The 13,635-nt window shown below is 34.9% G+C and overlaps 1 protein-coding gene across 1 annotated transcript in view; it reads left to right on the forward strand.

Moving 5' to 3' along the window:
* LOC142342599 (steroid hormone receptor ERR2-like) overlaps positions 1 to 13,635 on the forward strand; it is a 36,031-nt gene that overhangs the window by 19,515 nt on the left and 2,881 nt on the right. The window contains exons 5-6 of the mRNA XM_075393988.1: positions 4,907 to 5,020; positions 11,606 to 11,764. Of these exons, the coding sequence (XP_075250103.1) occupies positions 4,907 to 5,020; positions 11,606 to 11,764 (273 nt within the window). The remainder of the gene's footprint in view (positions 1 to 4,906; positions 5,021 to 11,605; positions 11,765 to 13,635) is intronic.

Below are 13,635 nucleotides of genomic sequence, written 5' to 3' on the forward strand. Positions count from 1 at the left end.
GAAGCTGTTAACTAAGCGGAACAATATTGCGGTGTCCTTGGTTTTTTACAGTTCGAAGAATTTGAATTGTAATGGGGCGCTGTCTTTTTTTAAGATCTGCTCACACATTTTCATGATTTTTGAAGTCAAATTGGATAAGTGATTTTGGTCACGCCGAAGCAGGAAATGGAGCGAAAAAGCGAGTGCTTTTGCGGCGTAAAATTTTTTCGCTCTTATTTTGAAGTAGAATGTGAAAACGGTGTTTGAACAAAAATTCGTTTTCTCGCTAGTGGTTTTTTTGTTCACATGCGACAATTTCACTTCGATTTTTACTGTTTTTTTCGATTTTTTGGATCGATTTTTTTCTAAATGGTTTTTTCCAATCCATTCATAGTTCATTCTAGGCTTAGTTTTTTGTCTAAACTAAATTTCCATTTCTCGCTAGTGGTTTTTTGACATTGATATTCTGTTTTTTAATCTGATATTTTTGAGAAACGGTTTTCCCAATTCACTCATAGTCCCTTCTAAGTCTAGTTTGTTGTTCAGCCCATGAAAATTTTTTCAAGTGTAATTGGACTTGTCCTGCTATGTATTTTTGTTTCGTTGCTTATAGCTGCGAAGCTGTGAGGAGCCATATTGCGGTGCTCTTGGTTTTTTTTTGTTTCGTCGTCTGACGCTCTTTTTCGTTTTACATTTGTTCACACAGCAAAGCTGAAAAAGTCTGAATTAGTTTTTCTGAATGACTTTTTCTGAATGTTCGGAATTACTTCTTCCTCTCAGTAACGGCGCGCGTGACGTCATTTCTCATTCTCTCTCTAGCAAAGGTTTTAAGTTCATTTGCGTGATTAGAGTTCGATCATACGTTAGTTACCTCACTCAAAAAAGTGACTTTTGCACTTTAAAACTTAAGTTTAATTTGAATTAGTTTAAGGTCAAAAAACTCATATTTGCAGTAAACTTCCCTTATAAAAGTCTTCTGTGGAATGATTTTTAACAAGCTTAATTAATTCATCGCTAAAAGTGCTTCTACCTAGCTTTTTGAGCGGTGTCGATTTTTTTTCAATTTAGATCTGTATCTATTTCTATCTCTTTTATACGGCACGCAAGTCTATTCTTTCGCAGCTATTCCGGCAATCTGCCGGCTATGTTTAAAACTTAGATTTTGTGGTAATCTGATGGAAATAAACGCTAAAATGCTTAAAATTGGTTTCTCGTGAAATTTGCTAATCTCCGCGGATAACCTGTTGCAATATGCCCTTATTTTTTAGACAATTCGGCCTTTGCATTTTGCTATATCATGCGTAATTAATTGCTCTCAAACTAGACATGTGTAATTTGAATGTGAGTTTTTGCACTGGCAATTTTTCGTCGAACCCGTTTTACTTGTCCGCAAAAACGGGATAAACAAGTGACGCCCAGTGGGCATTAAGTGTTCGGCGAGGCCCTTCAATTAAGCTAAAGCTGGCCTCCATAAACGCTAGCCAGCTTCTGACGAAGCCAACTGCTCGCCGGTCGTTTGAGGTCAATTCGCCCGACGTTAGTCGTTTATGTTTTTATCGTCATCAATCTTTTCTATGCGACGAGGCTTTGCACTTTTTGATCCATGTATTGATCGCTGTTTGCCGATGCTTTTCAAAGTCCTTTTCTGGGCAATTCAAGTTTTTAGTTTTGTCGATCGTGGCCCTGAAGCAACAATTTATCAAAGTACACAACGTGCGAAAAGTAAAGCAGAGTTTGGACACAAGTTTGAACAGGCAAAGAGAAGAAAATTAATTGCTGCACATTGTTGGCCATCTTACAAAAGTCGATTTCTGCTGTAATTTTTATAGCTGCGAAGCTGTTAACTAAGCGGAACAATATTGCGTTGTCCTTGGTTTTTTACAGTTCGAAGAATTTGAATGGTAATGGGGCGCTGTCTTTTTTTAAGATCTGCTCACACATTTTCATGATTTTTGAAGTCAAATTGGATTAGTGATTTTGGTCACGCCGAAGCAGGAAATGGAGCGAAAAAGCGAGTGCTTTTGCGGCGTAAAATTTTTTCGCTCTAATTTTGAAGTAGAATGTTAAAACGGTGTTTGAACAAAAATTCGTTTTCTCGCTAGTGGTTTTTTTGTTCACATGCGACAATTTCACTTCGATTTTTACTGTTTTTTTTCGATTTTTTGGATCGATTTTTTTCTAAATGGTTTTTTCCAATCCATTCATAGTTCATTCTAGGCTTAGTTTTTTGTCTGAACTAAATTTCCATTTCTCGCTAGTGGTTTTTTGACATTGATATTCTGTTTTTCAATCTGATATTTTTGAGAAACGGTTTTCCCAATTCACTCATAGTCCCTTCTAAGTCTAGTTTGTTGTTCAGCCCATGAAAATTTTTTCAATTGTAAGTGGACTTGTCCTGCTATGTATTTTTGTTTCGTCGCTTATAGCTGCGAAGCTGTAAGCTGTGAGGAGCCATATTGCGGTGCTCTTGGTTTTTTTTGTTTCGTCGTCTGACGCTCTTTTTCGTTTTACATTTGTTCACACAGCAAAGCTGAAAAAGTCTGAATTAGTTTTTCTGAATGACTTTTTCTGAATTTTCTGAATTACTTCTTCCTCTCAGTAACGGCGCGCGTGACGTCATTTCTCATTCTCTCTCTAGCAAAGGTTTTAAGTTCTTTTGCGTGGTTAGAGTTCGATCATACGTTAGTTACCTCACTCAAAAAAGTGACTTTTGCACTTTAAAACTTAAGTTTAATTTGAATTAGTTGGAGGTCAAAAAACTCATATTTGCAGTAAACTTCCCTTATAAAAGGCTTCTGTGGAATGATTTTTAACAAGCTTAATTAATTCATCGCTAAAAGTGCTTCTACCTAGCTTTTTGAGCGGTGTCGATTTTTTTCAATTTAGATCTGTATCTATTTCTATCTCTATTATACGGCACGCAAGTCTATTCTTTCGCAGCTATTCCGGCAATCTGCCGGCTATGTTTAAAATTTAGATTTTGTGGTAATCTGATGGAAATGAACGCTAATATGCTTAAAATTGGTTTCTCGTGAAATTTGCTAATCTCCCCGGATAACCTGTTGCAATATGCCCTTATTTTTTAGAGAATTCGGCCTTCGCATTTTGCTATATCATGCGTAATTAATTGCTCTCAAACGTGACATGTGTAATTTGAGTGTGAGTTTTTGCACTGGCGACTTTTCGTCGAATCCTTTTTACTTGTCCGCAAAAACGTGATAAACAAGTGACGCCCAGCAGTGGGCATTAAGTGTTCGGCGAGGCCCTTCATTTAAGCTAAAGCTGGCCTCCATAAACTGTAGCCAGCTTCTGACGAAGCCAACCGCTCTGGGCAATTCAAGTTTTTAGTTTTGTCATAGAAAATTCTTGGAAATGTAATTCAGAAACTGTCTAGTTATAGCTGCGAAGCTGTAAGCTGAGCGTAGCTATATTGCGGTGCTCTTGGTTTTTTTTGTTTCGTCGTCTGACGCTCTTTTTTCGTTTTACATTTGTTCACACAGCAAAGCTGAAAAAGTCAAATTTTCTGAATGACTGCTTCCTCTCACTAACGGCATTTGCGCGCGTGACGTCATTTCTCACTCGCTTTAGCAAAAGTTTTTAGGTTATTTGCGTGATTAGATTTTGATCATGCGTGACTTACCTCCCTCAATAAAATGACATTTGCACTTTAAAACTTAAGTTTAATTTGAATTTGTTTAAGGTCAAAGGAACTCCTATGTGCAGTAAATTTCCCTAATAAGAGGCGTCTGTGGAATGAATTTTAACAAGCTTTATTAATTTATCGCTGAATGTTTTTTAGCCTAGTTTTTTGAGCTGCGTCGATTTTATTTTCCAATTTAGATCTGTATCTGTTTCTATCTCTATTATATGGCACGCAGGTCTATTCTTTCGCAGCTATTCCGGCAATCTGCCGGCTATGTTTATATTTTATAGTTTGTTCTGTGCATCATTTTTCATTGCGATTCGGAACACGTTGATTACATCACATCAGCTAGTATTACAGTTGCTACTTTTTTAAAAAAATTTTCTAGGGACCTTCAAAACTTGATAGCGTTGACCCTCGATTTATTGAATGTTTTCAGTCCGCTGAGTTCCAGGACTCCCGATTTAATTCACTCTCCTTTTATAAGAACTCTCCCTACGAAAAACTGATTTTTGTTCAAAAACTGGCTGCTATTTTAAATATTTTGAGGCTCTTGCGCTCCATTTTGACAGGTTGGAACACTTGTAGTCAAATTGAGGATGATCAACCGCGGTAAAAAGTTTGTTTCAGAAGAATGTTTCAGTTTGTGCATCATAAGTTATTGCTCAGCGTTTTCTACATAGGATTAAGGCTGACAGGATTTGTAAACCTATCAATTGAGAAAGCTATCAATATTCAAATGCTGAATTGAACTTTTTTTGGTTTTTTTTTTGGTTTACCAAACCTCTGATATTTGTGGAAAAAATTCTCTTCAAATTTGATTTTTTTGTGCAATGAAAATTTGCTTGATTACGTAACATCTGAACTGAAAATTGATACACTTACAAAATGTGCGAAGACAATCGTGAATCTCAAAAACTTTTGTGAACTTAATGCCAGAAATTTTGAGTGGTTTGTTACAAATACCGTGAACGCAGTCAAGTTGCTTTGTTATGGATCTGCGAACTGAGAAGTATCAAACAGCTTGTTCAAAATTTCCTAAGTGGGTCAAAATTTAAAGAAATATAATTTATCTGTACCAGTTTTTTATTCACAATGTTGATAACAGATATGGTTGTTTTGTTCAATTGCATTGAGCTGTGTTCAAACGGAATTTGTGATGTATGCTACATTAAATTATATATTTCTCAATGTTCTAAGCATTTGCTTTACTAGGACATAACGTTAACACTGAGTATAAAATAGTGTATAAATTTAGTGCTAATGCTAGCATAAATCTTTCAGGGATGCGTGCTAACATAATTCGTAAACTGATTGAAGTGGAACCTCCGCAGGTGCATCTGAATTTCAAATTTCGCAATCAGATTCAACCCAAGCAAGAAGGAAGCAATCGACCAGGTTACTAAACTTCTTCAAATGCTTAATAATATAGGTGGCGCTATATAAAAAAATTTGGAAGACTTGGCTAACTGATTGCTCAATAATGTTTTATGAGAGGATGTGAAGGTTATTATGAATATGCTCGGCTGATCAGATTTGTTGAAAATTCTTTGTTTCGGAACGTCTGTTTGTTGCGGTCGCCATTAAAGATGTTATTATTTTTGATTCATAGCATGAACACACTTAATAAGAAAACAGGACGAAATCTTGAAATCGATGACGTCTATCTTTTCAAATTTAATTTAATTGTTAATGGCCACGACGCTGTAGGCGATGCTGTTATTGTTCATCTTGTAGTTTTCTCATGTTACCTTATGCTTCTTTAGCTTATGCTTCTAGCAATTACTTTCCTGTTGGACTTATTTAAAGCGCTTGGGCCCTGTTTTTTTTCGAAAATTTCCTTCACTGTCTTGTTCGTTTTTAGTCCGAATTCAAGAAGTGTTAATTATCGATTAGTTTGGTGCAAACAACGCGTTGACACTAGCTTTATTTGATCCTTTAACTCAAAAGGTGCAATAAAATTTAGAATAATCTGTTCAAATTCAAAGGTGCAATAAATTGACGTCAAATCGGAGAAGTGATTTTGGTCACGCCGAAACAGGAAGTGGCTCCTAATTTTAAGGTAAAGTGTGAAAATGGTGTTTGAAAAAATTTGATTTCTTGATTGTGAAATTTTGTTCAGGTGCGGCAATTTGACATGGATTTTTTCAATGTTTGTTCAATTTTTATGATTGGATTTGTTTCTAAATGGTTTTTTAAAATCTATCCTGCTCATTTTTAGGCCTAGTTTTTTAGTCAATGAAAATTCTTCCAATTGTAAAAAAGTGTTCAAAGCATTTTTTTAAGAAAATCTAGCTGTTGATTCTTCTCAGAGACGCTTCACGGTATTGCTTCTTTATTATTATTAATAGCCGCCTCATCTTCTCAGCCGGCTATTATAGCGCTCCTATTTTTTTACAATTCAAAGAATTTGAATTGTATTGGGGTGCTGTCTTTTTTTTTTAAGATCTGTTCACACATTTTCATGATTTTTGAAGTCAAATTGGAGTAGTGATTTTGGTCACGCTGAAACAGGAAATGGAGCGAAAAAGCGAGTGGTTTTGCGGCGTGAATTTTTTTCGCTCTAATTTTAAAGTAGAGTGAGAAAACGGTGTTTGAACAAAATTTCGGTTTCTCGGTAGTGGTTTTTTGTTAACATGCGGCAATTTCACTCTGATTTTTACTGTTTTTTCGATTTTTTGGATCGGATTTTTTTCTAAATGGTTTTCCCAAGCCATTCACAGCTCATTCTAGACCTAGTTTTTTGTTTGAATTAATTTTTCATTTCTCGCTAGTGGTTTTGGTTCACATGCGGCATTTTGACATTGATTTCTGTTTTTTCTTATTTTTTTATCTGATTTTTTTCTAAAATGGTTTTCTCAATTCACTCATAGTTCATTCTAGGTCTAGTTTTTCTGTTTAGTCAATGAAAATTCTTTGAATTGTACGTCAGGACTTGTCCTGCTATGTTTTTTACTTCGTCGAATAAAAAAATGTTTCGCTTTACCTCATTTTGCCGCTTTTTCAACATTTTGCGTGATATCTTTTTGACTTCTCTAGGCTAGTTTCTCTCTTCTCTCATTCTGCTAAAAGTGATTTTGAACAGCAGTTGCTCAGCAAAGCAATTCAAAATGAACAGAGTCAGTATAAAAAATTGAAGTCAGTAGTAGAAACGGGATAAACCCATAAAGCCCAATTTTAGATGCCCGCTATTTGAACGTCGTTCCTATAAGTCTCAGTCACCATCTCTAATGCTTATTGGTATTGATAGTAGCCCCTGTAGCCTCTCTCTAAGAAACAGAAGTATGTTCAACTACAAAATGCCATCAAAATAAATCGGACTTAAAAAATGTTTTTTTACAAAATTTTTTTTTCAATATCTTCTATTCTTTCAATCCCAATCATGCTTATTGGAATCAACGGTGGCTATTTTCCGGCAATCTGCCGGGTATGTTTCTATGTTTTTTAAAAAAATTATGCCGTTTTGTTTTTCGTTCCTGTAATAGCGAAGATTTGCATGTCTGAGTTTTCTAATGCAATTGCATTGAGTGGATTATTTATGGGCTTTATCTTATTAAAATTTATTGTTAACCATCTACGTTTAGGATTAATTTATTGTTTAAGGAAGTCAAATTCCAGTACAACTATGAAGTCTGTCACTTATCAATGGGGACTGTTTTGAGAGGGTAATGGTTTTTTAGAAATTAGAAATTAATTCTCTGTCACTATATCAAAATTTACGTGGCTGTTTCTTTCATATTTTCCACCTACATTTGAGAACTTTCCAAAACTTTGATGTCACATTTTTGTTCAACGATCGATAGGAACTCATTTTTGATTGCTCTCGTAGAGAAGCAATTATTGTAAACGTGTGCGTCTGTTTTATGCAAAGTTTTTGCTTGACCGTTTTGACTTTTCGAGTTGTAAATATTCGAGTGGTATATGTTGACCTCTAATGTGGTTATATGAAGCCCACTATTGAACTTCTTAGTACCATTTAGGATGCCCCCCCCTGACTGAAGCAGTCTGCAATTGATTACAGCTCCCACTAGTCGTTCGAGAGCAATTCTTCCGACGTTAAGTCGGTTATCTTTTTGTCAGACATCAATTGTTTTTAATTTCTCGCAAACAAAGTTTGTTGCTTTTGTCTTGGTCCTGTTCTTTTTAAATGTTAGTTATGCCAGCTTGGAGGTTTTTATTACAATATGCCGACTGGGTTTACTTTTCCTTCGAGGTTTTCGTACGTCGATATGTGAAGATTTTTGGCATACATGATCTCGAAACTAACTTCCTTTTCCTTGATAAATTTCAATTTTTGCAGCATTCTCTTAGTGTTTTAAGAATTTGCAACCAAATTTATGATAGTGAACAAAATTTTATTCAGAAGATAACGAAGTTAATGCTAGAATTAAAATTAAGATCTTCAAATTTTTGAGCTATGCCTGTAGTCTCTTTAATTTTTTGTGTACAAGCATGTGTGTGCATCTATTGTCCGAAATTTTTTTGCATCTTTTTCTGATGTTGTGATCTTAATTTATGCTGACTTTCGCGTAGAAATTTATTTTCGATGTAGATTCAGCAGCGTTTAACTTGGCCACGTCAATTAAAATATCCTATGAGTAATTTGGACAAAATTCTCGAATCAAAAATTTAATTTTAATTTGTTTCTTAGGATTATGCTGTTTCGCTGTTTAATAGCCGCCTCAGCTTCTCAGTCGGCTATTATAGCGCTCCTAATTTTTTTACGTCTCGAAGAGGAATATTGGTTTCCTTAAGTTTTTTAATAGCCGCGTCAGTAATTCCAGGCGGCTATTATAGAGCTCTTATTTTTTTTACTTCCTCTAACAGATTTTTTTCGTCTTACCCTGAATTTTTCAATGACTTCACTGACTACTACTGCGTTGCAGTTAAAATTTGTGTTCGTGACGTCATTTCTGCGTTTAGGTCTATTGCGTGACTCACCTCACTAAAAAAATGACTTTTGAACTCACTTATGGAACTTTAATTTATGAACATTTAATAGTTAAAGATCAATAGTGTGCATCTAAGTAGTGCCAAACTTATATGCCCTAATTCGTCTTGAGTATTATTCTTGAGTTTTTGATTTCGAAAATCAATTTTGAAAAAGCTCTTTTAGGGCTTTTTCCTTATCGACCGTGTGGGTATCATAAAAATGACAGTGCGTCTCTAACCCAAAAAATCCAGTGGTCTACTAATGGACTTTTGGTCAATCTGCCTATCTTGTTTCCTCAGTTGTTTAATAGCCGCCCTCATCTTCTCAACCGGCTATTATAGCGCTCCTATTTTTTTTTACTTCGTCGAATAAAAAAATTTTTACTTCGTCGCTTTACCTCATTTTGCCGCCTTTTCAACATTTTGCGTGAAATTTTTTGACTTCTCTAGGCAAGTTTCTCTCTTCTCTCATTCTGCTAAAAGTGATTTTGAACATCAGTTGCTCAGCAAAGCAATCCAAAATGAACAGAGTCAGTATAAAAAATTGAAGTCAGAAATAGAAACGGTATAAACCCATAAAGCCCAATTTTAGATGCCCTCTATTTGAACGTCGTTCCTATAAGTATTAGTTACCTCTCTCTAATGCTTATTGTTATTGATAGTAGCCCCTGTAGCCTCTCTCTTCGAAACAGAAGTAAGTTCAACTACGAAATGCCATCAAAATAAATCGGACTTAAAAAAATGTTTTTGTACAAAAATCTATTTTTTTCAATATCTTCTATTATTTCAATACCAATCATGCTTATTGGAATCAACGGCGGCTATTTTCCGGCAATCTGCCGGGTATGTTTCAATCATGGAAGGCCACAAGCATCTATCGCGGCTTTTGTCCGGCAATCTGCTGGCTATGTTTTTACCGGCGGTACTATTTGTTCAGACAACGTTTGGAGCTAAAAGCGAAAGAGTAAATTTGCCGTGTGAACTAATTTTTTCTGAGCGAGAGAAATTTTTTGATCATGCGCTTCGATCAGTGAATGACTTTTGGACTTTGAAAAGTGTTTTTTGACAAGATTCAGCATATAGATAACCATTTTTAGCCGTTTTTTGTCCAATTGGCCCAATTTTTTTGCTTATAATTTAGTTTTTTATAGTTTTCAATGTGAGCTGTATTAATATGTGAACCTCAGAAATTGATACCACAGTGTTTTGAGAGTCTGATAATGCGTTTTAATTTATAAATGAGCACATATTTTCCTATTTTTTAATTCATTTTTGGCTTGCTTTTTCAAGTACGTTTCTTCAATTTTGGACCATAAGTGGATTTTTTCCCAAAATGAGTTCAAATGGCAATTTAACTTTGATATTTCAAGCATTGAATGCTTCTTTATAATGTGAAGTATTTTTGCTTTATAGAATTGTACACATGCTTGCCCAATGTTGGCAGTTTTATGTCCAATTTTTGTCAGTTTTTGTTTGTTTTTTGGATTTAATTACTAGAAAGTGTTGTTGTGCTCTGTCACTGACCCTAATTTACTTCTAAGGATTTTTTCATAAGTGCAATATCGAAAAATTTTCAGAGATTTTTAATGCAAAATAATCTAGATTTTCCAATCTTTGAACTAATTCTACATGTTAATCCATACATGATAATAGCTACATAACTTTATGCTGAATAAGGAAATGTAATTGTTTTTCTACTTCATATTTCTTTATCAATTTGGTTTTTTTAATGTGTTTTTGTTTCTGTCCTTATTTCCCGTACTACTTGTATAATTCTGTCATTTTCCTGAGTCCTATATTTCTAATAAGCTCTGCTTTTATCAGTGGTTAAAAAAGGATTTTAGCCTTTCTCTTAGATTTGTTGTTTGCAATTTATTTCATTTGACATAATGCGGCACTGAGAATTTCCTTGAAATTGTGTTTAAAATTTTTGGCTGGTATTCACTTTTTCGAATGATGTTGGGGTCTTAGTTTTTCTTTTACACGTTGTTTTGCCTGTATATCCTGTTTCTTTTGTCTTTTTGGTGATTAATTTGTAAATTTTTCAACTACGTTGCTGATTTTCAAATCTTTTTGCGATTTTTGGCGCAGTGTATTGTTTTATTGAATTGATTATCAATTGAATTAAAACCTCATGACCGAAGGCCTTTTTTCTACAAAGGACACAAATTTCTTTTGCTACAAAATGGTCTCTTTATGTGCAATTTGACAAAAATTGAGAAAAATTACACAATTTTTCCCTAATTTTTTCACGTTTTCTTCAAAAATGGAGATGTGAGCCCATTAAGGCTTGGCTGATGTTTTGTGGTTGGATAATTAGTTATCATAGCATGAAACAACGGTTTTCGTTTTTATGTGGACTTGTACTACATTAAAAAATTTTTTCAACTTTCCTAAATTTTTGTTTTTTTATTTTGCCGAAATTTTCTTTGTTTGACTTTAGATTGTTGTGTTCTCTGCATTGACGTTTTCTGCATGGAGACATTAGCTATCTGAAAAACCAGTCCTTTCGGTGGATGCGACGTTGAGTCGTTTCCGGAATTCTGCCGGCTATATTTTTTTACTTCGTCGAATAAATATTTTTCGCTTTACCATAGTTCACAGCTTGAACATTTTGCGTGAAATCTTTTTGACTTCTCTAGGCTAGTATTACACTTTGCTCAAAGTGCTTTTAGACAGCAGTTGCCCAGGAAAGCAATTCAAAATGAAATCAGAGTCAGTATTGAAAAACGAAATCAGAAATAGAAACGGGATAAAGCTATAAAGCCCGATTTTAGATGCCGGTTACTCGAACTTCGTTCTTAGTTACTATCTCTAGTGCTTATTGGTGTTGATACTAGCCCCTTTTTGTCTCACTACGAATCAGGAGTATGTTCAGCTCCAAGATGACATCAAAATAGTTCGCACTTTTTTGTACGAAAATCATTTTTTCACGAGTTTTTTCTCTTCTTTCAATCCCAATCTTGGTTATGGGAATCAACAGCGGCTATTTTCCTGCAATCTGCCGGGCATGTTTCCTATATGCGTTCAATTTTTTATTCCAATTAACAGGCGACCCTTACACGACACAATACGATGAAGATGATGGCGTTGAAGACATCCTTGGAGGAGACGGAGTGGATCCAGGAGTTCTAGAGCAAGCAAAGTTCCTGGGTCTTGTCGCAGATCAGTCCTTAGTCGAAACAATAGCGTGGTGCAAGCATGTGCCAGGTACAGAACACATTTTCGGTGATCTTTTGGAAAGGTCTATTTATTATTCAATTAACTATAAGGAGTATTGTTGTCTTCAAACGAAGTATGTAGCAGTTATTCTAATCGCCTGTTTCTTTTTAATGCCAAAGTTCTGCAAATTTGAATTTTCGATGAGGAAAGAAGATTGTAATTAGTTGGCCTTTCAAGCAAAAAAGGGAAAACCTTCCGATTATTTCGCACTTCCATGAAATGATGCGAGCGGAGAACTTGAAAATGCAAGAAGTTTAAAAAGTGTGATCATGAGTTCAACCAATTTAAAAAAAAATCATTCAAGTTGAAATGCATTGCTGCGTGTTTTTGCTGCTGGAATTTACATTAAATGAAGAATTGATAAGATTTTTTGATGGCCTAATTTTATAACTGTCCCTTTATTTAATTAAATCCTCTATTTATACAAGTTAGGTTAAAATACTAATTCTTTGATTCACCTGGCGCCATTTGGGTGCCAGAAAAAGCTATTAAGCTATTTTTTTTCTTCAAAACCTGTTCACACCATTAAATTACATTTTTAAAATATGGAAAATTATTTACGTGGCATCATTTGGTCCTCATATTGGCGTGATTTTTCACGTTAATCGCGTAATAAATATTTGAGTTACCTTATTAATAGCCGCGTCAGCAATTCCAGGCGGCTATTATTGCGCTCCTAAATTTTTTTTTTACCGTCTAACAGATTTTTATTCCATCTTACCCCGACATCTTGGAATTGACTTTTTCAATGAGTTCAGTGACTTCTACTGCTTTGCAGTTAAAATTTGTGTTCGTGGCGTCATTTCTGCTTTTAGATCAATTGGGTGACTTACCTCACTCAAAAAATGACTTCTGAACTCTCTTATGGAACTTTAAGTTTTGTGAACATTTACTAATTAAAGGTCAATAGTGTGCATCTAAGTAGTGCCAAACTTATATGCCCTAACTCCTGAATAATAGTCTTGAGTTTTATTATCGAATATTAATTTTGAAAAAGCTCCATTGGGGATTTTTCCTTGTAGAGCAAATGTGTCTCATAAAAATGATAGTCCAAATCTAATCCAAAAAGTCTAGTGGTCTATTAAAAAGCTGGTGGTCGATCTGTCAATCTTATTTCTTTAGTTGTTTCAATTCATGGTAGGCCACAAGAGTCTATCGCGGCTATTTTCCGGCAATCTGCCGGCTATGTTTTACTATGCGTCATGGTGGATTTGAATTCAATTGAAAACTATTACAATGGAAATTATCACTAAAAATGTTAGATTTTTAATTTAAAAATCATTTTCTCCGCCGACTGTTTTTGCGGGCTTATTTCTTTACTTCGTCGAAAAAAATGGTTTCGCATTACCTTAGTTAACAGCTTGTCCAACATTTTGCATGAAATCTCTTTTTGACTTCTCTAGGCTTCTCTTCTCTCATTCTGCTCAATGTGTTTTTAATAAGCAGATGTTCAGTGCAACAATCGAGAATCAAGAGTGTTGGTATAAAAAATAAAGAAAAAACGATAACTCATTAAGCGTAATTTGATGCACGCTACTTGAACTTGGTTCTTATAAGCTTTACCATCTCAAATATTGTTATTAATATTAGCCCCAGTATCCTCTCATTAAAAAGAATGAAAACTGGAAATGAAATCAAAATAGCTTGCACTTTGTACAACAGTCTGTTCAATCCCAATCGGTTTATGGGAACCAATGGCGGCTATTTTGGGCAATTTGCCGGTTGTTTGATTACTTGAAGCCATGTGGGCACTTAGGCTGTTGATTGAGGGAAAACATGCTTCAATTGAATAAGGGAGGTATGAGGGAGAGAGAGTTGTCACATTGACTGAAGCTCATATTAAATTAATATGACTTGAT

This window comes from Convolutriloba macropyga, chromosome 7, assembly GCF_964194025.1.
Source record: "Convolutriloba macropyga chromosome 7, txConMacr16.3, whole genome shotgun sequence".
Classification (NCBI taxonomy): domain Eukaryota; kingdom Metazoa; phylum Xenacoelomorpha; order Acoela; family Convolutidae; genus Convolutriloba; species Convolutriloba macropyga.